Source organism: Balaenoptera borealis (assembly GCF_965194805.1).
Source record: "Balaenoptera borealis genome assembly, chromosome: 6".
Lineage (NCBI taxonomy): Eukaryota > Metazoa > Chordata > Mammalia > Artiodactyla > Balaenopteridae > Balaenoptera > Balaenoptera borealis.
In genome coordinates, this window is record NC_138863.1 from 129,535,690 (window position 1) to 129,563,111 (window position 27,422).

General features: G+C 38.3%; 2 protein-coding genes and 1 pseudogene across 3 annotated transcripts in view; 1 reads left to right on the forward strand and 2 right to left on the reverse strand.

Moving 5' to 3' along the window:
* Positions 1 to 1,188: 1,188 nt before the first annotated feature.
* Positions 1,189 to 4,080, reverse strand: LOC309630360 (DNA-directed RNA polymerases I, II, and III subunit RPABC4 pseudogene; annotated as a pseudogene). Its single transcript has one exon. The product of its transcript is annotated as a DNA-directed RNA polymerases I, II, and III subunit RPABC4 pseudogene (transcript).
* On the forward strand, positions 4,028 to 24,464 carry NIPA2 (NIPA magnesium transporter 2). The gene is made up of 6 exons (XM_082395482.1): positions 4,028 to 4,168; positions 8,622 to 8,852; positions 10,251 to 10,307; positions 17,502 to 17,592; positions 18,776 to 18,936; positions 22,308 to 24,464. The coding sequence occupies exons 2-6, from the start codon at positions 8,714 to 8,716 to the stop codon at positions 22,940 to 22,942; spliced, it is 1,083 nt and encodes a 360-aa protein (XP_082251608.1). The 5' UTR covers positions 4,028 to 4,168; positions 8,622 to 8,713; the 3' UTR covers positions 22,943 to 24,464.
* CYFIP1 (cytoplasmic FMR1 interacting protein 1) overlaps positions 24,282 to 27,422 on the reverse strand; it is a 95,785-nt gene continuing 92,644 nt past the window's right edge. Inside the window, 1 exon segment of the mRNA XM_082395473.1 lies at positions 24,282 to 25,790. Coding sequence (XP_082251599.1) covers positions 25,626 to 25,790 — 165 coding nt within the window. The 3' untranslated portion in view covers positions 24,282 to 25,625.

The window sequence follows — 27,422 nt, forward strand, 5'->3', positions numbered from 1 at the left end:
CGCCCAGGTCCTTCTCGGCCGTGCCCCTTGGTCCTGGTGGCAGCGGTGGGAGCCGGAGGTCGTCCGGGACAGGTTCCCCTGGGCGCTCCCCCATGGAGGAAGAGGTGCGCAAGGCTGCAGCCCCGGATGCTCGCACTTCCCACTGGACGGCGACGAAGGCGGTGGCCGCGCGTGCTCTGGAGGGGGTGGCTCGTGCGGCCTGTATGGGGGTGTGAGCGGAGGTGACCGGGGCCGGATAGTGGAGGGCAAGCCGCGCGCGCGGCGGGCCGGCGAGCGGCGGTGAGGTCGCCACTTTCTTCCTTTCAGGCAAGCGCGAAGGGACTGGGGGCAAGCCTGCCCATCTTGGGTCGGGAAGGACTCTTCAGGGGCGCCTTTCTTTTCCCTGGGGACCCCGAGCCGCGCGTGGTCTGAGATGGGGTTTCCCCCGTAACCTGCATCGAGGAATACCACCGTGCGTTGGATTGCCAGTAAATCCCACGGAAACCGGCCTGGCCCTGTCGGGGGCGCGTGTTCATTAAGTTCATTAAGATAGTTTCCTATTGTTGTGAGTTAGAAGATTGTTTCAGCTACTGCGGAGATATTAACTGACAGTTGAACAAGCCTTAGATGTCGCTGTGACGGTTTGAACATGGCTTGTTTAATTTCCTAACTTTTATAAACTCAGAGATTCCTCTCTCCCTCTCCATACAACTGAACAAAACTCAGTATACCTTTGGTTTTGTGTTTGTCTCTTGAATCTCTTTACTAGATTTTTCATTTCATTTACTATAGACCGTGCTTTAGTTCTGTTTTTAGAAATTCTCTATATACCATGAGTCCAGTTAGTACTTTTATTTTTTGTTAAAGTACTATCAGTGAATGTGAGGTAATAGAGATCTTCGTTTCATACCAGTAAGCTGTCTGTTGAAGCAGTATGTTATGATCGGTTGAGTTGGTTTTATGTTAGTTGGTAAGTAAAACGAGTATGGAGGGTAGTAGTCAAATTTTTTAAAGTATTCAGTAACTATTCATTCCTTTTGCCTATTTCTGTATTTTCTTCGTTCCAGGCTGGAGCTACTCTGCCAGGGCTTAGAACTTTAAATGAGAATAAAGGGTATTATTTACGAGGAAATGAGAGTGAATAAGTCATCTCTAACCTCTTCCAGCCTTGTTTTCGTAAGAGAGACCATATTAAACGTACATGTAAGTTAAAGTTTTAATTTATAACTAATGTTGGAAATAGAGTTGGAAATTTAGGTTCTGTAGTATTTATAACTACTACTTTTAGAAATAATTAGCCAAATGAGAGGTTGGAAAAAATTAAAGCAGTGGAAACCAAGTAGAAGTAAAGACTGAGAACTCTTAAGGTTTTATTATGATGTGGGCAGTCTATATAGAAGTTGAGTCCAGTGGACACTTAGGTTCCATTTCAGGCTGTTTAACTTTCTGTGTGATCCTCCACATGTGATTTAACCTCAGAGAGGTTTGGTTTCTTTACCTGCAAGGTGGGGGTAATGATACCTTTTTCTCATTATTGTGTGGATTAGAATTAATGGTGTATCAATCACCAGGAGCAGTGCCTCTGTAGGCGTTCAATAAGTGGTAGCTATTACTATTAGGGAGACATAATAATAAAAAACAATTACACTACTTTTCAGGATATTTCTATTGTATAAAAATATTCTGCTGTGGTATCCCACCTACCCTGGTTCAGTTAAGTGTTCAGTCACCGCCTTCCAATATCGTGTCCTTATTTACCAACAGAAGGTAAACTCCATGAGGGCAGGGTTTTGGTCTGTTGTATTCACTGCTGTATCCCTGTTCCTAGAACATAGTGTGTATTCATGTAAATATTTGTTGATTGAGTAAATGAGATAAGCATACCACTTGTCCATAGGGGAATATGAGTCATGTACATTGGTAATCATAATAAGGGCTAGAAAAGTGTCCAAAGAGAGGTTCAGATTAAAGGCTAGGGAATTCAGAAAAGATTGGCTTATGGAATTCAAGCAGGGCTTCATTGTGGAGGTGCTTTTTTGAAGCAGGTCCTTAAAGATGAAACAGATAATGAAATAAAGTTATAGAGGAGTGAAAGGAATAGGTAAGAATGGCAGCAGTATGTTGGCTTAGAGTGGAACCAGGGTATGTGAAATACAGTATCGGGAAGTTAAGATTTAAAAGACAGGTTTGGAACAAATGGTGAAAGGTCTTAGTTACTGGCTTACAAAATTTGGAATTCTTTCTGTAAATAGTTGGGTAGCCATTCTGAGTTTGTAAGCAGGAGAATGAGATGACAGAGATGTGTTTTATAGAGCAGCGTGGTAGCATGATGTTTTTAAACTGGATTAACGTCAGAAGAGACATGGAGATGCCAGGCCATATTTCAAAGGTAGAATCCATCTGGCACCCTTGGCCCTTGTATGCAGTTTGGGTGATGAAAATGGTGAAGCTGCAGTCAGAACATAAGGAGGAGCAGATCGGGTGTGAAGGCAGTGACCTACACTGAGAGCCTGGTTTGAGCTGCCCCTTGCTTGTATTCCAGCTCGGGGACTAAAAGGAGACTCCAGTGGGAAAGGCAGAAGGCTGAGGAGACCTGGATTCTAGTGCTGGGTCTCCTACCCCCCAGCTGCATGAGAAGTTACTTAACATCTCTGTGCCTGTTTTCTCATCATGAGGCTCTTATCACATTTCTTTTCAAGCTTTTTCGAAAATGAAATGTCAGGAGTGCTGTGACAAGTTTAAAGCTGTAAATGTACTTCAATTGGTATAATTTTTAAAGTTAGCTAACTTTGGTGATTGATGATAAGTCATTTTGCAAAGCAAAATTTTTTTCTTTTGGTTTTTTTTTTGGCCGGGCTGTGTGGCTTGTGGGATCTTTCCCCTGCCAGGGATTGAACACAGGGCCATGGCAGGGAGAGCACCAAGTCCTAACCACTGGACCACCAGGGAACTTTGTTTTGGAACTCTAACTCCCAAGACAAATCTTAATTTAGGCTTTTTGTATAGGTGTTAGAATGCTAGTCCCTTTTTCCTGTTCCTTAAATTATGTGTTCTCCACGTTTTAGAAGGAGGTAGACCAATTTCATAATTATTTTCTTTGAGCTATATTAATTTCATTTTTGACATAATTGCATTTAATGGAAGTTAACAGTATAAGTATTCGTAGATATCGGTGAAATCAGTTGTGAAAATTAAGTGTGTTAAAGTTTAGAAAGAACAAGCTGAAAATTCTAAAAGTCTGAGTGTGTTTAAAATTTGAATAGTTTATTTTCAGAATTCTCCCTTAGCTGTGGAATTCTTAAGGACAGGAACTTCTGGTCATCTTTATAACTCCAATGCCTGGCACATCGTAGCTACTCAGTGTATGTTTCTTGAACAGATGCCCACATATAAATAAACAGTAACAGCCAGGGGTAGGGGAGTGGGACCTTCCACCTGAGTCCCTTTAAGAGGTAACATGGGCAGGTTACCACCTGGAGCTCGTCATATCTGGTTTGGGAACCTAGATGAAGTGAAATTTAGCAAGTTTTCTTTTTTAGCTGTCTTTAAACCTGGCCCTGCCTCATAGCTAATCCTTAAGAAATAAAAAATAATCTCTGTTTCAGGCTCTCCTGGCTGTGATTGACCTTCAGTTACACAGAGTAGGAATAGGACATTACCAGGTCAGCGAATAGTGAAGCAACTGTTCCTTTCAGGACATTCACACTGATGTCCTATTTTCTTTCCTTTTTTTTTTTTTTTTTTAATTGAACAAAAAGTAATATCTTTATATATACTATTAATAGATCTCTAAATACAATAGGGTTTTTAAAATGAAGTTATGTATATATAGTTGTATTCATAAAGTACACTAATCAAAAGCTATGCAACAATATTAACAGCAAATCCAAATACAAATGAAGATAGTCCTCAGAATTTCATGTTTCACCGAGCATCAAAAACCACCCATCTTTTAGTCCTTTTCTTGTACATTATTCTGTATCCACATTCTCTGCCTCAGACTGGATCCTGTAATTTTATTTCATTTTCTGTGTGACATTCTCCACAGGTATATATCATTGGCTGCTGCTTTGGGGGTTGAACGTCCTTCTGGGTGTCCATTGTCCCCACGTAGCACGGAGGAACTTCTCTGCACTTCCAAGCAGATTCTGACTTGCCGTTGTGTCCACGGATGTCCTGTTTTCAAACTGTAAGTGAAATGAGATGATTCATTTACTTAGTTTAGTGGCTGAAGGCTGCTTTATAACTTGATGGCATGTAACTTTTATGTTACTTGGCACCCTTCCCCACCCACATATACATCATTGTAGTTCAGTAAGCGAACGAACAAGCACAGCAAATAACCTTAATTCTAGAAAAGCTTATAAATCGTATTTGCCACTATAAATGAGTGCCTTTTGTGGAGAAACCATCACAAAGAACCAGTCATTGTCTTTAAGAAACTTAGAATTTATCTTTGAACATAGAACAGTAATTAAGAAATAAACTTTATGAAGCTGTCTGTAAATAAAATAAGTGCAAAGGAGAGAAAATGCCTGTGGGCTCTAGCTACTGGAGAAGTCTTTGTAGCATAGCTTGAAGTGTGACCTGGCCTGGAGTGAAGAGCAGCCTCTAAGTAGTGGAAAGGAGGATGGGAGGGCTGTAGTGTGGCTGGGCGCTGATGACTTGTCTCAAGGGAGCCGTGATCCTGTGTTGGAAGGTGAAGTGAGCACGAGGGGTACAGCTCTCCAAAGCCACATGCATGATAAATGATTGACCCAACTGGTCAAAAAAGGCCTTCTCTCTACTTTTGTGTGTTTGAAATGTTCCACAGTAAGTCAATAACAATAAAAAAAAAACAGGGAAAAAGATTTTAAATAGCATCATGCGACTTTGTGTAACAAGTGGAGAAAATTTATATGTAGACATAGTAAAGTTAAGAATAGTGAGCTTACAGTGATCTTTGGATAAAATGAGTAAGATTCCATTATAACGTATTGGTTTAATCACCTCTTCTTCACTTTGTTGGTTGGGGGTAGGGTGCGGATTCCCTCCCTATGACACTTGACACTGGGCATGTGAGAGCAGTTTATTAGTCACTTTTACTCATCTAGGAGGAGGACACCGCATACCACACAGGGCCACACGGGGGCTGCAGAGAAAGAACCAGGGACTGTGGAGGCAGGCTTTGTAGTGCAAGAGGTTGAGGGGCCCCTTGGCTCCTGCAGGAGGATGTGATTGGCTTGTTTTAATAATTCTGCAGTCTGTCAAGGCAGTGAAGCCCACTACTCAAGGATAAGCAGGAACTATGCCTGGTCCCCATGATAAGTAGAGTTGTTTGGCTTCGGGACCTAGCCATGAAAGCAGAGTGGGGGAGGGCAGGAACTTGTGGTCAGGTCATCCCAGTTTTACCAGGTGTCAAGGCAGCACAATGTATTGGGTCTTAATTTTAGACCTTACACCATATGTATGTAACTTGCATTTAGTGAAATTTAACATTAAGTGTTAGTAAATATTAGTAAATTAGTAGTTACACATTTGGCATTTCAAGGTCAGGTTTATATAATTAAAGTCTGAATTTGTATTTGTGAGGCTATCATTATACTGGGATTGGAATTACAGATAAACCTGACTTGTTTCTGGGTATCATCCTTGCAGATAACAAAGTTCCATCTTATTGATTCCAGAACATTCAGACTATAATTTGACTTGTTCTGTTCAGACCTTCAAAAGGGAGATTTTTGAAGATTTAAGTAGTTACTTACTCAGTAGAACTTGTATGATAATTACGAACATTGTTCCATGAACGTAACGGTTAAAGGAGGAGGGTTCGTTCAAGTTAGGTGACTCTTGCTCATTAGAAGGATATACCTGCCAAGTGGGCTGAAGTGTTTGGTAGCCAGGTTTCTTTACTCCCATTTTCCAGCCGTTATTAGTATTATCTTTGCATGTTCACTTGTATGTGGTACTATCACTTCCCAGTATACTTTGACAACTTTTTACAGTTTTTCAGTTTATAGTCTATAAAATAGTGGTTACATTTTAGGATGCTGATATGAGTGATGCAATGGTTTTCTGTCTACTAATGACCACTCATGAATAGCCAACTTTATTTTTTAGGACCAATTATATGATCCCAAACATGTATTGAGACATACTTTGAGACTGGCAGATAGCTGAGTACACAGGATAAAAAAAGGTGACTCTTGTGCAGGAGCCCAGGAGCTGGCATTCTGCTGAGGGTGACTGGGCCATAAACGTGGATAAACCAGTTGTTTAGGGTGTGGTGGGAACCTGTAAGCACTTATTTTTGTTATAATTTTTTTTTCTTTTGGTGATAGAGCAGTTTAATTATAGATTTGAAATTTATCTTTCATTTTTGTACTTTTATTTATTGATAAGAAGTAGAAGTAAAGGAATTGATTCAAACTAAGCCACCAGATTTGAAAAACTATAGCATATTTGCAGAGAGCTTCATTCCTTTGTGTTTAAGTATATTGTCAAATCTTTGGTATTCAATTACAGTAAGTACCGTTTTTAAGATGTTTTTTCATACCTGGAAGTTTAGTGTCAAAAGTTTTGTTTGTTTTGAGGTATAATTAACCTGTAACACTATGTTAGTTCTGAGTGTACAACATAGTGATGTGATATTTCTGTATGTTACAGAAATGATCACCATAATAAGCCTAGTTACCATCTATCACCATGCAAAGATATTACATTGTTATTGACTATATTCCCCATACTGTACATTTCATCCCGGTGATTCACTTATTTTGTAACTGGAAGTTTGTACCTCTTAATCTCCCTCACCTATTTCTCTTATCCCCCAACCCCCTGTTATAATCTGTCGCTTGTCTGTCTCCCCATTGAAGTCTAAAAGCTATTACCATTTTATCCAGAGAGCTTATCATAATGCTTAGTGCACATAGCATATGTTCAGTAAAAACTGTTTGAGTGGATGGATAAAGTAATTGAGGGGCTAGGTAGATAGGAAGTTAAGTTCCTTTTATTAAAAGCCTGAGTCCCATAACCTGAAGAATGGAAAAATTTGGCTAGTTAGTGAGGGTTAATGACTAAGGATCCTGACTGAGTTGCAGATTAGTTCTGGGATTCAGTTGTTAAATTGTGGGACTAAAAATCTCAGGACATACCAGAAAGTTGGACTGGCAGTTAGTTATAACCAATCATAAATCTTGCAGCTGAATAAATGTTTTTTCCTCCACTTTCTACACTTTGCTTTGTTTGTCAGCAGAGTTCTGAGTTTTGGCTATTTGGAAAAAAATTGCAGTCTTTGGTATGCCACTGCATCCTTTCTGGCCTTATGACTCGAGTCCTCTAGGTCCCATGGCCCTCATGTTCTCTAAAAAGCCCACCAGTACTACACACACACACCCTGGCAAACATCTGTCTGTTAGAATCATCATCCTCTGCTCACAAAATAATGTGACATCTGCCTTCTCCTTACACACCCCCAAATAGGCTAAATAAGAAATGAATTACCATGTGCTTATGTCTACGTAGATTTCTAAGAAGAAAATATATGAGTGAGAAAAGTTTTTGTTTCTCTATAGATTATTCAAAAAGGACACATTTGTGAAATTGGTAAATGTATTTATAGACTAGATTTGTATATTTTTATGCCTGATTTTCATTCTGTAGAAGTTTTTTATTCTTTTTTGGTGAAACTAACTTTTTAAACATTTATTTATTTATTTATTTAATTTACTTTTGGCCACACTGCGTGGCATGCAGGATCTTAGCCCCGACCAGGGATTGAACCTGTACCCCCTGCAGTGGGAGCACAGAGTCATAACCACTGGACTTGCAGGGAAGTCCCTAGAAGGTTTTGTCTTATCAGCAAAGTTTTGTTACTATGGACTATCCGCTAAGACTGGAAACATTTTAAAAATATGAAAACAGAGTTTATAAAATCAGTTTAAATGTGGTTTTATTTTTAATTTTTTCCCCAGTTTTATTGTTATAGCTGATATGTAACACTGTATTAGTTTAAGGTGTACCACATAATGTATATATTACAAAATGATTACCACATTAAGTTTAGTTAACATTCATTACCACAGAAGAGTTACACATTTTTTTTCTTGTGATGAGAACTTTTAAGATCTACTGTCTTAGCCATGTTCGAATATACAATACTGTATTATTAACTATGTTACCGTGCTGTACCTTACATCCCCATGACTTACTTATCTTGTAACTGGAAGGTTGTACCTTTTGACCACCTTCACTCCTACCCCCTAACCCCTAACTCTGGGAGGTCTCTGTTTCTGTTAGTTCAGTTTTTGGTTTTTTTTTTTGGTCACGCCGCATGGCATGTGGGATCTTAATTCCCCAACCAGGGGTCGAACCCTCTCCCCCTGCAGTGGAAGTTTGGAGTCTTAACCACTGGACCGCTAGGGAAGTCCCTATGAGTTCAGTTTTTAAGTATGGTTTTATATCAAGATCCCATCTTTCGCCGTAATTGGAAGAAATATAATTAGATTAGCGCTAAATACAAATGGTAAATATATTGATGTTATTAATAGTACTAATAGAAATGTTATTATTTTATGAAAAGAGAAAGAGTAAAATTTTGAATTGTATATGGTCATGCATCCTGTCATTCTGTGAAAAATCTCATTTTCTTTTGCATCATTTAGATTTGAAGACTGCATCATCCTGCCTCCAGCACCAGCAGTTTCTCTGTTCTTGATCAATGTGATTCACAGGAACTTTTAAAGTAACAAGCGAAATGAGCCAGGGCCGTGGAAAATATGACTTTTATATTGGTCTGGGATTGGCTATGAGCTCCAGCATTTTCATTGGAGGGAGTTTCATTTTGAAAAAAAAAGGCCTTCTGCGACTTGCCAGAAAAGGCTCCATGAGAGCAGGTAGGTTATTTATGCCCTATGTGACTTTGGAATGACATCAGTGTGTGCTTATGTACTTGGGTTCTTTGACTGTAGAAGACCATATCTTCATTCCTAGTGACTATATTTAAAACTTTGAACTGTGCAAGAGTTGTAAATGTTTATAGAGAATCATTTTTGTAATGAGCAAACTAAAAAGTAAGAAGATGTCAAAATAAGTTAACTACTCACTCTTCCAGTTATTATCAAAGTGGGAGTAGGGACCAATGCCCAATTAGCATCCAGCCTTTTCTTTAAATTTTGATATGACTGCAGAGAAGGAAGTGAGTGTATGTGGATAGAATCAGAATCTTATTGAAGGCTAGGATCTTTTGTCTATGATAGTAAAAGTTTGACTTTTCCTTAGACATTTTTTCTGATGATCTCCAATTGGCAGGAAGGAAAGAGAGGGCTTCCTGAGGTTGAAGTGTACTCAGTTGAGTGAAATTCTGTTGGGTGGTGTAGGTTGATCCCCCAAAATTACCTACAAGTCACGAGACCCTGGGGGCTGCCCAGTGTGATTGAACCCCCCTGACTTCGTCTGGTGCATCATGACAGCTCCCAGAATTATTTTGCATTCTGGTCATGTTCTGTCATTCAGCCTCTGCCCCAGTTCTGACCTCATAGGAAAACCTGCTTTGGCAGTAAAAAATATTACCTTCTTCTTTTCTGTGCCATCTCTATGGCCAAACCTAATTAAACTCTCTTAAAACAATGGCCTCTATTAGATTTCGTGCAGAGAGGAGAAAGTATTGGCATATGCTGCTTGAACAAGTGTATCCTCATTCCTAAGGCAGGTACTCTCATTGTCAATGTGGATACGCTTGTCAAGGGGTTCATTCGCATTGGCTTTTTCTTTTGAACAATGGCTTAAGTACTGATTGCTTTCGGATTTTATTAGTTTAGACTGGAGGAAAGTCAAGTAAAAAGGCAGGATGAGCATCCTGGAAGCCCCACACTGTGAGCAGTGCTCAGTCTGTTTATGTCTGGTCAATATAGGACCCCTTTTTCCAAGGTTACTACCTCATAAGTGGGGCTAACCCACACCTAAGTGGCTTGTCCACTATCTAATTCATTTGAAGTTGGGCTACTTCTTGTTGGTCCAGTTTCTTTATTTATTGAAACTGAGTTCACAAAACAAAAGAATGAAGTATGAACTGAATATATGTCACTCACATTCACATGATGCTCACATCCCCTTTTGTAAGATAATCATAAAAATATTATCTAAGAAATCCCCTATGTAATCATGATGAAACCTTTATTCAATGTAGTAATAATTAGCAAATGATATTTTAAAATCTGTCATTACTAATAGTTGTCATAAATTTATTAAAGTCTGGTACTTTCCAAAGAGGTGAAATATGTTTTCATTCACAGGTCAAGGTGGCCATGCATATCTTAAAGAATGGTTGTGGTGGGCTGGACTGCTATCAAGTATGTATAGAGGACATTTCAAGAAAATATTATAGCTGTATATTGAAATATTTGCATATACTATCACAGCCTCATATTACCAGCAGTTTTAAGACTTTAAATAAATTCTGTTTTTATAAATGAACAAAACACAAAATATGTAAAATTTAAGCCTTTAAAAGTCATTTTGCAGTTTAATAGCGTATTTAATTTGAATGAGAAGACTTTTACTTGATTAAAACATGTCTGATATATATATATGTATTTTTAAAAATTATGCTCAGTTTATGAAGGTAATTTTGAAAGTGAAAGATCATAGAACACATCCTGTTTTTAATTCCTGTCCCTCCATTAATTTTCATTCCAAATTGGAAACGAGATATGCATTTGGTAAGACTGTCCATGCTTATTTTGATGATTACCTTTTAAAGGGTACATGGAATAAGTGATCCTTAAGACACTAAGCCTTCAAAGTATTCAGGATTAAATTATATAAATTTTTTTCTAAGTTTAAGGGCAGTTGAAATAACAAAGAGACTGATTTGACTATTCATTCAGCAAATATTTCTTGATCATTTTTTTGTATTCCAGGTGTTCTAGGTGCTGGAGATATAGCAAACAGAATACACAAACAAAAAAATTCTTAACCACATGAGACTTTACATTCTAGGTGGACAACAAAATAAGATAAAATGTGTATTAGTGATACATGTTAACACTTGCTAGGAGAAAAGTAGGGAAGGGATGTAATAAAATGAAGGATGGATAGGTTTAGATTTTAGTTAGGGGGCCAGGGCAGCCCTCGATGAAAAGATAATATTTGAGTAAAAGACATAAAGGAATTGAGGAAGCTGGCCATATGGATATTTGGGGGAAGAACATTTTAAGCAGGAAGAAGTAATAAATATGAAGGCCACGAGGCAGGACCATGCCTGGCCTATTAAAGCGTGGTAGGCAGAATCCAAGATAGCCCACAAAGATTCTCATCCCCTGGTAGTCACACCTTTGTATGATCCCCTCTCACATTGAATTAGTGCCGACCTGGTGTGATCAAAGAATGCAACGGAATTGATGATGTGACTGAGTCATCAGAGGCTTTAAGGTTTTGCCTTGATGATTGTATTGGTCATTCTGAAGCCAGCTACTGTGCTGGAGGACAGTCAGGCAGCCTGAGGAGAGGTCCCCAGGCTATACCCAGTTACTGACTTACCCAGTTACTGACTTACCCAGTTACTGACTTCTCAGTCATGTGAGTAAGTTATCTTGGAAGTGGGTCCTTCAGATTCTAGCAAGGTACAGGTTGCAGATTGTATCTTGACTGCAACCTCTTGGAAAACCCTGAGTGAGAAGTACCTACTGATCAACAGAAACTATGAGAAACCGTTAAGTCTTGACCAACAGAAAACATGGCTTTTGTTGTTTTAAGCTGCCAGTTTTGGAGGTGCTTTGTTATACAGTACTGGATTACTAAAACCTCAGGAAACATTAAAGAGGCAAGAATAGTAAGGGAGTGGATGTGCAGGGAAGCAGTAGGGGTAAGTTTAGAGAAGTAATAAGGGCCTAGATCATGTGGGGCTTTGTAGGTTATAGAAAGGACTTTGACTTTTATGTTTGATGGGGAGTCATTGGAGGCTTGAGTGAAGAGGTAACCTGATCGGACTCAGGTTTTAATAGGAACTCTCAGGCTGCTGTGTTGAGGCACAGACTGCATAGGTGCAAAAGCAGAGAAACCAGGTAAGAAGCTATTGAAATAATTAGGTAAGAGGTTGTGATGGCATGGACCCAGAGTAGTAGCAGTGAGCATGGTGAGAAGTGGTAGAATTCTGGGTGTGTTTTGAAGATAAAACTAATAAGATTTGCTGAAAATAAAAGTCTGGACAGGATATAAAAAAGCATCCTGTTAAAAGCATTAAAGAACTAACATGTTAGTGAAGAATTAGCTAGCCAATTCTTCTAGATCAGGGAAAAGCATAGAGCTCAGGATAAGCTGGAGATACTTCTGCCCTAGAGGTAATCGCAGACTCCAGAGCAGGCAGCTGAAAGAGAGAACTTGTGAACTGGACGAATAAGGGTCAGTTAGGTGATGCCACTTGGGGAGTCTGGGTGGTGGATATATATAGCTGTCATTTATATTTTATTCTGTTTTTCTGAATATTTGAAGTGTTGCATTATTAATCTTTAAACTTTTGAAAAGAAAATCTTTTAAAATGGGTGGTATATTTAAATCCAGGTATATCAATAACTACTGTACACGAAATGCCCCAGTTAAAAGGCAAAGGTTATTCTACTGGAATTATAAAAACAAATAACAGACAAAAACAACTACATGCCTTTTACAAGGTACACTGTAAAACATGAGATATAGAACGGCTGAAAGAGAAGGATGGGAAAACATGCCTGAAAAAAGCTGAGATTTCTGTTATGATATTAGAAAAAATATAATTCAAAGCAAAAACAATACTAGAGAAAGAGGATTATTTCTTAAGACAAAGAGTTCAACTCAGGAAGTTTAACAGTTCTAACTTTATTTAGTAATATGGCCTTATATACAAAGCAGCAGTTGACAGAATAGCAAGGAGACATAGACAAATCCAGAATCATATAGTGAGATTTTAATGTAACACTCTGAGCAGTTGATGGGGAAAGCAGAGTAAAATCCTTAAGGTGACAGAAAATTTGAACAGCAGATTTAACACACTTAAGTCACTGAACTCAGCAACTTCAGATCTACATTCTTTTCAAGTGCATATGGAATACTGATGCAGATGGACTGTTTGCAGGACCGTGAAGCCAGTCTTAAATTTTTCAAAGGATTTGATGAAGTATTTTCACAGATCATTATATTAGAAATAGTAACAAAAAGATATCGTGAAAAACACGTGTGGAAATTTAGAAATACGCTTTATGTAACCCATGGTTCAAAGAAGTCAGAATGGAAATTAGAAAATATTTTTTAAATATGTTTAATTTAGAAAATACTTCAATATGTTGATACAAAGTACAGAATATCATAACTTGTGGAATATAACTGAAGTAAATAGAGTAAAATTTATGGTTTCAAATAAATATAATTGAAAATAAGAAAGGTGAGGCATCTAGTTCAAGAAAATAGAAAAAGAATGGCAGAATAAACCCCAAAATGTAGAAGGAAGTAAAGAGAAAAGCTGAAATTATTTAAATAGAAAACAGGGCGTTAAAGCAAACATTTGGGTCTATGATCAGAATAATGAACTTGATAAACCTGGAAACTGATCAAGAAAAGGAGAAGGTAGAATAGCTAGGTGATGTAATTAGGGTTTTATAGGTATTAACAGGATGTTATGAAAAATTTATTCCAGTCGATAAAAAAATGTAGACAGAATATCTTGAAAAATAAAATTTATCAACACTCATGAGGAAATAGAAAACTGGAATACTCCTCTAACTTAACACAGTTGAGTCTATAATTTTAAAACCTGTGCATATGGGACTTCCCTGGTGTCCAGTGGTAAAGAATCCGCCTTCCAATGCAGGGGACGCGGGTTTGATCCCTGGTCAGGGAACTAAGATCCCACATGCCACGGGGCAACTAAGCCTGTGCACCTCAGCTACTGAGCCTGCACGCCTCAACTAGAGAGCCTGCGTGCCACGACTACAGAGCCCACATGCCACAGCTAGAGAGAAAACCTGCACGCCACAACTAGAGAGAAAGCCCACGCACTGCAACGAAAGATCCCGCATACCACAACTAAGACCAAATGCAGCCAAAAAAAACCTTTGCATATACTAAACCTTGGGCCCAGATGGTTTCATTGGTAAATTTTTCAGTCATTTAAAGAAGAAATAATTGTAGTCTTGTAGAAATTTCCTAATAATAGAAAAAGGAGTATATATTCCTTCACTCTTCTTAAAAAAGCTAGCATAATTCTAATGCCAAAAGCTGATTAGGACAGGATAAGAAAGGAAAAATAAAGTCTAGTCTCATTCACGAACATATATGTAAAAATTACGAACAAAATGATACAGCATGAACAAGTTAGATTTATTCTGTTGATGCAAAGTTGGCATAATATTGGAAAACCAATCATTGTAATTTACCATGTTAAATTGAAGGAGAAAAATTATTTCAGTAAAATTCAGCTATTCATGACTATAAAGAAACCACTTCAAGTTAATAATTTAAGTGAATTTCCTTAATATGATATAGGATTTCTAAGAGCAAAAAAAGCCAAAACCAACAATTGCCCAGTAAACACAAAAATGGGGAAATATTGAAGACTTAACTTTTTGGAACTAGGAACAAGCAAATAACCTCTCATCACTTTATTTTACTGGAATTTCTAACCAATGCAGAAAGTCAAGGGGAGAAGATAGGATTAGAAAGGAACATATAAACTGTTTTTATTTGCTGATTATATGATTGTGGGTATAAAAATTCCAAAGAACATACAGATGAGTTATAAAATTAAAATTTAGGAAGGTTGTTGGATACAAAGTTAGTATACAAAACTTAGCTGTATTTCTGTATATCAGCAACAAACAATTAGAAAATGAAATGTGAAAATGTTACCATCTGCATATAATTTTAAGAAACAGGAATTAGTTATAAATCTAACAAAAGATGGTAAAGATCCCCACAGAGAAAATGAAAACATTACTGAGACGAATAGTAGAGGGATATGTCATTTTCATGGATTGAAAGATTCATCACTATAATAGTTGTAATTGTAAAATTGTCGTTTCTCTCGATGCTGATATATGGATTAATGCTATTCCATTTGAAACTAGGTTGTTAGGTGGTACATGATAATTGATTTTAAATTTTGTGTGGAAATACAGAAGTCTAAGAAAAGCAAAGATACTCTTTAAGAAGAAATGGTGAAAGGACTTGTTCTATTGGATATCAAGACTTAATGAAGTTACACTAATTAAGTCAGGATGGTATTATGACAAGATAGATACATAAGCCAATAATAGAATAGGTCCATGGGCAGTATATTTATGACAGAGATGGTATTGAAATAGGGAAATGTACTTTTCAGTAAATATTGCTGTAACAATCCATCTGGAAAAGAAAATAGAGTTCCTGCTTCACTCTGTATAAAGATCAACTCCAGGTGGTTCATAAGCTTAAACGTGAAAGCAGAACACTAAAGGATTTAGAAGATAAAGAATTTTGAGACAGATATCTTGTACAAGTTGTATGAAGCACTAACCATAAAGGAAGATATTTTAAAGTTTGACATTAAAATTAAGAACTTTTTTTAAAAAATAAATTTATTTATTTATTTTTGGCTGCATTGGATCTTCGTTGCTGTGCGCAGGCTTTCTCTAGTTGCGGCAAGCGGGGTCCGCTTTTCATTGCGGTGCGCAGGCTTCTCGTTGCGGTGGCTTCTCTTGTGGAGCACAGGCTCTAGGCGAGTGGGCTTCAGTAGTTGTGGCACGTGGGCTCAGTAGTTGGGGCGCATGAGCTCAGTAGTCAGGGTGCACGGGCTTAGTTGCTCTGTGGCATGGGGAATCTTCCTGGACCAGGGCTTTGAACCCGTGTCCCCTGCATTGGCAGGCGGATTCTTAACCACTGTGCCACCAGGGAAGCCCCAAGATCTTTTTTCTTTTCTTTTTTTTTTACATATTTATTTTATTATTTTATTTTTTGGCTGTGTTGGGTTTTTGTTGCTGCGTGCGGGGCTTTTCTCTGGTTGCGGTGAGTGGGGGCTACTCTTCATTGCAGTGCATGGGCTTCTCATCGTGGTGGCTTCTCTTGTTGCGGAGCATGGGCTTTAGGCGCGTGGGCTTCAGTAGTTGTGGCGCCTGGGCTTCAGTAGTTGTGGCACATGGGCTTTAGAGCGCAGGCTCAGTAGTTGTGGCGCACGGGCTTAGTTGCTCCACGGCATGTGGGATCTTCCCAGACCAGGGCTCGAACCCGTGTCCCCTCCTTTGGCAGGCAGATTCTTAACCACTGCACCACCAGGGAAGCCCCCAAGAACTTTTTTGATTAAAAGAGTTTAAGAGAATAAAAAAAGCAGGTCATGGTATAAAAAAAAAATGCTTTTAACCAACAAAAGATTTGTGTTCAAAATATATAAAGAATTACCTAGAATCGATAAGAGAAAACAAATAGCTTAATAAACAGGGGAAAAACTTGAACAGCTACTTCACTAAAAGATTTCACTTGGCCAATAAACATGAAAGGGAAAATGCAAATTGAAAGCATAATAAAATAATCCCATTTCCTATGAACAGATTAGCAGACTTTAAAATCTGACAATACTAAATGTTGGGGAGAGTGAGAGACAAAGGATATTTGGCATAACCATTTTGAAAATAGTAGCCAAGAGTGATCGTTTTATGAGATCACGTGTCCCTCTCCTGCTGAAATTCCCCAGTGGCTTTTCAGCTCAGTTAAAATCCATTGTGAGTCTCTCCCTGGCTTCTCTCCCACTGGCTCGCTTTGCTGGAGCCACCCTGGCTTCCTTGCTGTTCAGACATGCCAGACATTGTCTTGAGTCAAAGTTCTGTACTTGCTCTTCTCCCTGCTTGGGATGTCTCTCCCCCTTCCCCATACCCATAGCTGCTGGTAAATCCCTCACTCCATATCAGATTGGTCAAAATTACCTATCAGAGCACCTTTGCCTGGCACCATGTCCTGCCTGTCACCAGCTCTCCATTCCTTTCCCTTGCTCTGTTCTCTTCATGGCACACTTAAATACTTGACATACGTGTTTTGTCTGTTTTCCCCCACTAAAATGTAAGTCTTAGGAGGGCAGTATCTTTATTTTGCTCCCTGTTGTATTTCCTGATGCTAGAACAGCATCTGGCACATAGTAGGAACCTAAGAATACCTTTTGAACGTAAGAGTTGGGTTTTAAAAAAGAAAAGAGCTAGTGAAAAAGACTTGGGAGAAGTGCTTTCATATCACTTTTAGCTGATTTGTGTTTGTTGTCATAGGATGTAAATATCTATTAAAATTTTTAATTTAAAAAACACCTATATAAACATAAATTAGATGTCTTCCATTGGAATTATAGATTTGTATTGTTTCTAATGGGTTTGAACTCTATTCTAATGTTGCTAATTTACAGGAGAACCCTTATGAATAGATGGGAGAAAATACAGAAATTACTAGATACGATTGAAATAGTATGTTAAAAAATAAATGTAAATAAAATGCAGGCATTTCCATTTTGACTAGATATGTTCCTATCTGAGAGTTTTCTCTTGTTGTCTGTCTCCAAGTGGGAGCTGGCGAGGTGGCCAACTTTGCTGCGTATGCCTTTGCACCAGCCACCCTAGTGACTCCGTTAGGGGCACTCAGTGTCCTAGTGAGGTAAGGACCCTACTCGTCACACGTAGAAACGACAGCTAGGGTTTCAGTCTGTGAAGTTTTCAGCATCTAATCACACATGGTCAGCATAATTTACATTTAAGCAACGTGGAGAACTTTTTATGCTGCGTAGTAATTTGCTTTTGAAATGTTACCCTCTGTGCAGAGGCAAGCTATCAAGTTGTGGGAGAAGATGCTTTTATTCTTGTCTTGCTTGTGTTCAAAGTCAGCACTAGTTCTACTTTAATTTCAGTTTTTTAAAATTCGAAGTTGCACTTGTTACAATATTTATCATTTGATACATGTATACTTTGGTAGGTGGTGGTTGGTGATGAATAGATTTCTGTACCTTCTACAGAAAATCATTGATTGGGGCATGGTTGAAGACTGGCCCAGGATCCTTGTTTGGGAGGAGCAGTCCAAGACTTGTCCTGTTTCTGTTATTTTAATCATTAGCCCAAACAGCTAAGCCCATATTGAAGTCTGGATTTTGGCTACTATTCCCAAAGTTGGTTGGCTGATAGGTATTTTTATCTTTTTTTTTTTTAAAGATAGTATTTATATAAATCAATGTATGCAAATTATATAATTTTCAAGATACTATATATTATACATAATATATAAAGATATAAGATGTTATGTATTATGTATAATAAAGATATATTATGGTACATGTCTTTTATCCTTAATTTTTGTATATTATGCCATTATTATATTTATAGGTTTATATTTTTTAAAGATTTTGATAAAACTAGTTATAAATTATTAAAACTTGATAATTTAATAGGCAAATTACATAGAATTAAATGAAAATGTACAAAGGATGCATCAACCAGTAGGGATAAATTAAAGTTGAGCAGATATTAAGCATTGGTTTGGACATAGATTCTTAAATAGAATATACATTTGTACCATAGCTCTGTTTATTGTAAATTTCACATTGATGTACTACAGTAGAAAGATGGTAACTACACTGGTTTAGTGTATGATGAAACAGGTGGTTCCCAGAAACTTTCGTTTTATGATTGAATTTGCATTTTCTTTACCTTGGCTGAAAGCCAGAATCTTTATACGCTCACAGTGTTTTAGTTTGAGTTCAGTAATTTAAATTCTGAGTTGTGTTGATATTTAAAAATGAGAAAAGTAGCTGATTATTTTAATATTCTCCACCTTCTCCCCATTTTAGTGCCATTCTTTCTTCATACTTTCTAAATGAAAGACTTAACCTTCATGGAAAAATTGGATGTTTGCTAAGTATTCTGGGATCTACAGTTATGGTTATTCATGCTCCAAAAGAAGAGGAGATTGAGACTTTAAATGAAATGTCTCACAAGCTAGGAGATCCAGGTAAAAAAAAAAAGAAAAGTTTTATTAGTCTTACTGTATTTTACTTTTTAATGTAGTTTTTATTGAATCAAAATTTTATATGCATATGAAGAGGCCAGTTGTCCTACAAGGCTTATTAGGGAAATTGCAGTCATTTTCTTCCCCTGCCAGCCCCTCAGCCCTTGTTTCTTTTGTTCTTTAACTTGGTATCTCAGGGGTCCCCAACCCCCAGGCCGTGGACTGGTACGGGCCAAGGCCTGTTAGGAACCGGGCCGAGGCCTGTTAGGAACCGGGCCGCACAGCAGGAGGTGAGCAGCAAATGAGCAAAGCTTCATCTGCCGCTCCCCGTCGCTCACATTACTGCCTGAACCATCCCCCCACCCCCACCACCAGTCTTCCACAAAACCAGCCCCTGGTGCCAAAAAGGTTGGGGGCTGCTGCTCTAAATAACATGCTATATTGCTACTACTTCCTTGCCTTTAGGCATTATTATATCTATTACCAGTTGTATCTATTTAGTTTTGTTTAAATGATTTGTTTTACATTATTGTCACTACATAACTTTTATTCTCAGCTTGGACATATAGTACATTATGATTACTTTTCCCTTCCTTTCTTGTGACTTCTGATTTTCCTGAACTAATAATGATCTTATTTGCTTATTAGTTTTCTACAAATTTATCAGTCCATCCTGAAATTTTGCCCGTGTGACCTAATTCTACTCTCAGTAATTTCGGACATATTTGGTGTTCCTGCAGTGTCATCTCTTATGGAACTCTCTCTCTAAGAGCCTTGTTTGGCCTCAATTTAGACTGATGTCTTGAGGCCACCAGCAGAGTTGACATCCTGGGTTCCTTCACCAGCATCCTGGGGGATCCCTTTCACTTTTGTTTTTTCTTGGATCTCTTATCTCCCAAATCCTGGGTTTGTCCCTCATTTTGCTGGAGCCACTCTTGTAGGAGACAAGAGAGGCACAGAAGAGAGGCTTTTTGAGACCCTGCATATATCAAGATGTCTTTAATCTACCATGACCTCATTATCTTCTTTCAGTATTGCTGCTGAGAAATCAAACACAATTGATTTTTTTTTTTTTTTTTTTGGTTACCTGACCAGGGATTGAACCTGGGTCCTTGGCAGTGAAAGCGTGGAGTCCTAACCACTGGACCGCCTGGGAATTCCTGATTCTCTATCTTTTATGTGAGACTGATCTTTGGAAACATGTAGGGATGTCCTCTTTGCCCTCATTGTCTGACTTTTCCCAGTAATGTGCCTAGATGCGGGTTAATTGTTATCCATTGTGTTAGGTACTTGATATATCTTTTTTAATTTAAAAATTCACGCCTTACGCTAAGCAATTGAATTACTTCTTTGATACTCTTCTCTTTGTGAAATTCTTCTTATTCTTCTTGTTGATTGGACCTCCTGAACTAGACCATCAATCTTCTTACATATTTTTTCCCCATTTTGCCTTTTTACTGTCTTTTGGGAGATTTCCTCAAATCTTCCAACCCTTCTTTTGAGTTTTTAGTTCTGCTATTGTATTTTTAATTCCAAGAGCTTGGCTTTGTATTTTGATTCTTTTTTTTTTTTGGTGGCAACAAACACATAACAAATTCACCCTCCCACCAGTTTCCAGATGTACAGTACAGTATTGTCAGCCACATGCATGGTGTGGTGCATCAGGTCCCTGGAGAGTCCTAGGTATTTTAAAGTCTTTATTTGAAAACTTTAATATTTGTGGGCCTCTTTCTATGGTCTGTTTTTTCTTTTGTTTTCAGTCATTTAGTTTTGTCTTTGGACAGTTTCAATTGAATGCTGGCCATAGTGTATTAAAAAGTGTAAAGGCTGTAAGTGATGTTTTCTTCCTTCTGAGAGAACTTAAATTTCTTTGGGTAGGCAGATAAGAGTACAGCAGATGACCTTCAACCTGTAAGCTGGGGCTAGTTTTTTTCCATTTTTTCATTATTCTTGGTCATAGCCCTTCTGCCTCCCAACTGATAGGCTGGGACTCTCCAGCTTGGCGAGCTGTGGATGCCAGTGTCTTGTCCCGGCAGCCCAAGACAAGGCGGGCCTCTCTGCTTAGTCCTTTGGCCCTCACCAGGCTGTCCACTTGGCTCCTCTGACTAGGCACGTACAGCTCTGTGCCCACAGACACCACACAGAAAATTCGCGTGCACCTCTTCAGTTCCCTCCTTTCTGGAATCTTGGCCTGTTGTGTCCCAGCTACTTAGCCCAAAATTCCCACTTTTTTTTTTTTAACCTCCTCTGCTGAAACTTCCATAAGCCCCAGGTTACCACTCTCTGCTGGCCTTCGTGCCTGTCCTCACTCCTGCTCTAGATTTGTGTTTGCCCTGAGGGAACAAGCAGAGGTGTTGGTGCAACCTCAGAGTACTTCCCTTCTCTACAGATTTTGACTGCTTTGATTCCTCTCATATTTCATCTTTGTCTGAGGAAATTAATGGTAGTTTTTATTGATGTGGGGGGGATGGTAATTTATCTAATTTGAAGTTTCCCTCTAGACAGAATTAGAGGAGTAAAAAGATTAAATGACTGTTGTGTCTGTTTCCTCATCTTAAAATGCAGATGACAGTGTCTGCACTGCAGGGTAATTGTCAGAGTTTAATGAGTGAATCGGTGCAAATTGCTGAGACAAGTGCCTGGCCCATGGTGCTACACAGTCATTACTATTATCATGCTGGGTTCAATTCTCCATATCCAACCTGAACCCTGACAGTTATTTTCAAGTTCTCTTACTGATTTGTTTTTTACCCCAGTGGTTGTCCCTAAATATTTTAAAAATTTACTCATTTTAGACAAATGTTGTTTAGCATCTATAAATCGTTTGGCATTCAAGGTCATCTCATGATTTCTCTCCACTAGTTTCTGATTGTATCTGTCTTTGGAGTTAGAGCACCCCAGTGGGTGGGAAGTAGTACAGTATTCTAGGACAGGCAGCTGTGAATCAGCCTGATGCCGTTTTCTGTAAGTTTGACCCTTTAACAACACAAGGGTTAGGAGCACCCGAGAAAACCCACTTATAGTCCATCCTCCATACCTGAGGTTCTGCATCGACAGATTCAGCCCTTGGATTGTGTAGTACCGCAGTATGTATTAGAAAAAAAGTCCACATATAATTGGATCCACGCAGCTCAATCCCATGTTGATCAAGGGATATCTGTATAATTATGAGGCCTAAGATGCTACTTTAAAAATGTTAAGTGTATAATAATTTGTGAATATGAAGCATAGTTTAATCTTCCAGTGTGTACTTCTAACTAAATTTTTATGAATGTGCTTTTGCTGCGTCAGCAAAAGAAAGCTGATTTTTATGTTAAGGCCACACCTTTCTCCTTCCTATTGAGGACTTAAATATTTGACTTTGCCTCCTCCAGGTTTTGTGGTCTTTGCAACACTTGTGGTCATTGTGTCCTTGATATTAATCTTTGTGGTGGGACCTCGCCATGGACAGACAAACATTCTTGTGTATATCACAATCTGCTCTGTAATTGGAGCGTTTTCAGTCTCCTGTGTTAAGGGCCTGGGCATTGCTATCAAAGAGCTGTTTGCTGGAAAGCCTGTGCTGCGACATCCCCTGGCCTGGATTCTGCTGCTGAGCCTTATAGTCTGTGTGAGCACACAGATTAATTACCTGAACAGGGCCCTGGACATATTCAACACGTCCATCGTGACTCCAATATATTACGTATTCTTTACAACATCAGTTTTAACTTGCTCAGCTATTCTTTTTAAGGAGTGGCAAGATATGCCTGTTGATGATGTCATTGGTACTCTGAGTGGCTTCTTTACAATCATTGTGGGAATATTCTTGTTGCATGCCTTTAAAGACGTCAGCTTTAGTCTCGCAAGTCTGCCTGTGTCTTTTCGGAAAGATGAAAAAGCAGTGAATGGCAGTCTCTGTAATATGTATGAAGTTCTTAATAATAGTGAAGAGAGCTTAACCTGTGGAATTGAACAACACACTGCTGAAAATATCTCCCGAAGAAATGGAAATCTGACAGCTTTTTAATAAGAAGATGTAATAAAAAGGTTAATCTATAATTGTGTTATAAAGTGAATTTGAGTATCAGAATGAGTCTGAAAAAGCATTGTTCTCAAATAATGTTCTCTAGAGACAATCTTTTTTAAGGTTTCACTAATCTGGACCAAGAAATTACTTTTCTTATATTTAAATGATGGTAGCTCACTAAAATGACCTCAGTACATGGCCACTTTCTTTTAACATTGTATTATTATAGAGGTATTTTAAATTTTCCTTCACCAAAATCTAAATGCACTAATGACAGTTTTAAGTCTATAAAAATGCTTTATTTTTTCATTGGTGATGAAAGTCTGAAATGTATATTTGTCATGCCCACTCTATCAGTTCTTGACCATTTTAAGGCTTTTTGATTTAAAAAAACAAAATTAACTCAATACATTATCCTGTAATTTACCTTACCTGTAAAAATGACTCCTGTTTGATGAATTATTTTAATTTTGAAATGTTAATTTAAGAGACTCCTAAGTTATTAAATGAAGGAAAACTTTTACAACAAAAACAGAAAAGGTAGGAAAATACCACATTGAAATACTTCTCAGGCTGTGAGTTGTCACTGTGAACATCTGATGGCCTTCCTAGATGGCACCTTGTTAAAGCAGCGCACCCTTTGTCGGACTACAGCCTGGCTGGTTTTACTCTTCAGTTACTCTAATCCCTTGATGCCTGGAACCTTGATTACTGTTTTACATCAGCTCTTGTACTTTTCCATATATTTTCATAAGGAGTTATATTGTCATTTAGCTCTTCTAACAAACAACTCTGGGAAATGAAGTCAGAAGACTAGGGTAATTTCTTAAATTTAGCTCATATTGAAATAAAAAGACAAATTGAAACAAAGTTCTTTTCTAAGTCTGAATGCTCAGAATAAACAGGATGTTTGTAAAATATGGCTTCTTTGTACCACATATTTTACTTTGCTTTGTTTGGACCACTATATATTTTGGTTTTTAAAAAAATGTCCATAAAAAAAAAGTTTACAGAAAACTTCAAAAATATGCAAAAAAGGTAGAGTACTATAATTAAGTCTATGCAGCTTCAAAACCTGTCACTGATTGATTGATTGGCCGCAAAAATATTGACAACTAATTTGGGTCAGTATCTGGGTTGGGCTTGTTTCCATTCTGCTGCTCCTGCCCAAGGTCATTGGCCCACTGTGTAAGTAGTAGGGCCACCACAGGAGCCTCACTGCCCACTGGCTTTATCAGGGCAGAGTTGACAGTGTTCACGTTTCATGAAATACATTCCATTTTCCCAGTATCGTATCATTGACCCTCTAAGGAGCCTTTGTAGACATTTTTTTTTCTAACTAACTGCCTCTCTCCATGTAATTTTAACACCACAGATATAACTCTATATTTGTTTATGTACTGTATCTATATCTGTGCTTTGTATACAATAGATAAAAACCAATTTTCACTCCCTTGGGTGTGATATTGCCCTTATTGAGAATGCACAGGTTATTAGTAATAAATTCTTATTTAACATCTTACAGCACTTGAATTTTTTTTTTTTTTTAGCACTTGAAATTTTTATTTGGTTATTAAGTCTTATAAAACTCAGTAGTGTAAATTATTTAAATTTACTCATTAAACTTAAGTTTTCATCATATTCTATACTTTCATTACAGGGTGAGCACAGCTGCTACCTCTTAATCTGCAGCAGAATGCTGGCCCCAGGGTTATTATTTCACCTTACCAAAAGCAACATTTTTAGGTAACTTTGTAAAGAACAGTTCTGTTTTATGTAACTCAGGGTTAAACAGTACAACAGAATAGTTCACAGACTATATTTGGTGCCATGGGTGATGCACCTGGACTTTTTGGTATTAACGTTTTTAAAGCCATATGGAAGTTACTATCATCATGATCTTGTCCCTTCTCCCAAGGCTGCAGGTGACCTAGACTCCTGGCCTGGTTTGTGCACTGGAGTGAGGAGAGAAAGTACCTTGCCCAAGCCAGGGCTCATAGGGAGGGTCACAGTAAATGAAGGAACACAAACAGGTTTCATTAAGTTTTATTTCTGTAACCTTTAAATCATACCTCACAAATTAGATTTTGTCACAACTGGATTTAGCAGAAGCAGAGAAATCAAGTTCACTATTTTCTGAAACACTGACACAAAAAGGGGAAAGGAACAAATGACTTAGAAAAGGTTTTCATAAAAAAACCAGAAAAATCCCTAAACAAAAGCTAAATAATTATTAAGTTTAATTCTAATTGGTAATGGGTTTTATCACAATTAGCTGGTAATTAAGGTTCTTGCTTAAGTTCACAAATCTTTCCCTAAATGTTACGGATCCTTTGTTAAAGGATAAATGGATGAACTCAGCAGCACTTCATAACATAGCTGTTGGAACATTCCATAGAAAAATGGAAAATAATTTTGTAAGAACATGATGGCAACCATCAGCAGCCAAATTCTCAGACTCTCCAATTACCAAAAGTATATACAATTTTAGTGTAGAAAAATAAGTCAATTTTATAAAATTAAGCTTTTAGATTGAAAACACCCCCTTTAACAGGCACAGAGATACTGAAAAATAGTTCCTAAAAATCTCACTAAATAGTTTATGGAAAGAAAAACATGCCCTTATAGTTCTTAAATGCAGTCAGTACTGGGACTTCAAAAACAGGTGATGATACACATGCCCTCAGCTGCTGGCCAGGGACTGGTGGATAGGTGGCTGGAAGCAGCGAACGTGTTCCACGGGCGTGCTCTCTCCATCGCCCGACTTCAAGTACTTGTCCAAGATAGTGATTATCTCATCATTCAGAATCTGGAACTTGCGAATTCTCTCCACCATCTTCTTCAAAGGCTACAACAGTTAAAATTAGGATGTTTTACTAATAACAGTTAATTTATTCTTCATGTGTCAAAATGTCAGGATTTTCATATTTTCTCGAAAAATTATAGCAAACTATTGACACGTACCATCTCATTAATGTAACTATTAGACCGATGAATATATTTTGCAACATTTCTCTGTTGGTTTCATGCTACTAACTGTAGGTTCATTTGTAAAACTTAACAGACCTATTTATTCAACAAACAGGTATTAAGAACCTATAGGACACCTCCTAAAAGCCAGGAATGTAAAGATGAAGATAATATGGTCAATGGGGAAAGACCAGTAAACCTAGTATAACACAAGTTTTAAAAATTTCCAGTTATTGTGGACAGGATGCTTTGACAGACCTTCATGCTATAATAGAACCGGATAAAAAAAAACACAAGCACTGCTGGTTCTGTCTATGCAGGAAGTAAAGCAAAAGCCAGGACCTCCTCAGGGATAGATGCCACCAGCAGCAGTGGGATGAGGAGACAGCCTGGGCAGTAAGCAAGGTGGACTACACCTGGAGACTCTCCACGAAGCCTGGACCTCTCATTAGGCTAAAGTGGTCCCAAGTTGGTAATAGTTCTGGGAGATGAACAGTAAATGAAAATCCTAGGAGAAAACCCTATCAAACAAGAGCTGCCAAATAAATAAAATCCAACACACAGGGACTTCCCTGGTGGTCCAGTGGTAAAGAATCTGCCTTCCAATGCAGGGGACACTGGTTTGATCCCTGGTCAAGGGACTAAGATCCCACATGCCACGGGGCGACTAAGCCTGCACGCCACAACTACAGAGCCCGCGCACCTCAACTAGAGAGTCTGCATACCTCAAACTACAGAGCCCACGCACTCTGGACCCTGCGCGCCACAACTAGAGAGAGAAAACACGCATGCCACAACTAGAGAGAAACCTGCGCGCCGCAACGAAGAGCCTGCGTGCTGCAATGAGAGATCCCACGTGCTGCAAAGAAGATCCTGCGTGCCGCAACTAAGACCTGATGCAGCCAAAAAGAAAAAAAAAAAAGTCCAATGCAGTGGAACGTTTCAGAGTTTTAGATACCCCTCGAGGCCTCAGATACTAGAACTAAAAAATAAAGAACATAAGATACATGAAATGTGTAAAGAAATAAAAACTGGAAAAAATTCCATGAAGAAGATAAAATTATCAGTTACTACCAAAATTTGAAGAAGAACCAAGTCAACATTTTAAATATAAACTAATGACTTTTGAAAGTAGAAGCACAGCAGGTCAGACTGAGGTGAAGTGAGTTAGTTAAATGAAGACAGTACTCTGGGTACAGCCCAGAAAGCCAAGGAAAAGGAAATGGACACCTCAGTTCTCCAACTGTAAGGAACTGAATTGAGCCAACCACCTGAATGAGTCTGGAAGCAGATCCATGACCAGAGGCTCCAGAAGGGAGCACAGCCCTACAGACACACTGATAGTGGCCTTGTGAAACTGTAAATGGAAGACCCAGCTGAACTGTGCTGTACCCGACTTCTGACCTAGAAAACTGTGAGATATTAAGTGGAGACCAGATAAGTCCGTCTAACACATATCTAACTGAAGTCCCAAAATGGAAGAAAAACTAAAATATTTGAAAAGATAATG

Excerpts from the sequence above, each read along its gene's own strand:
- NIPA2 (XM_082395482.1), top strand. The coding sequence starts at position 8,714 with ATGAGCCAGGGCCGTGGAAAATATGACTTTTATATTGGTCTGGGATTG. Across the intron at positions 8,853-10,250 it reads AAAAGGCTCCATGAGAGCAG|GTCAAGGTGGCCATGCATAT; the intron begins GTAGGTTATTTA and ends TTTCATTCACAG. Across the intron at positions 10,308-17,501 it reads GTGGGCTGGACTGCTATCAA|TGGGAGCTGGCGAGGTGGCC; the intron begins GTATGTATAGAG and ends TCTGTCTCCAAG.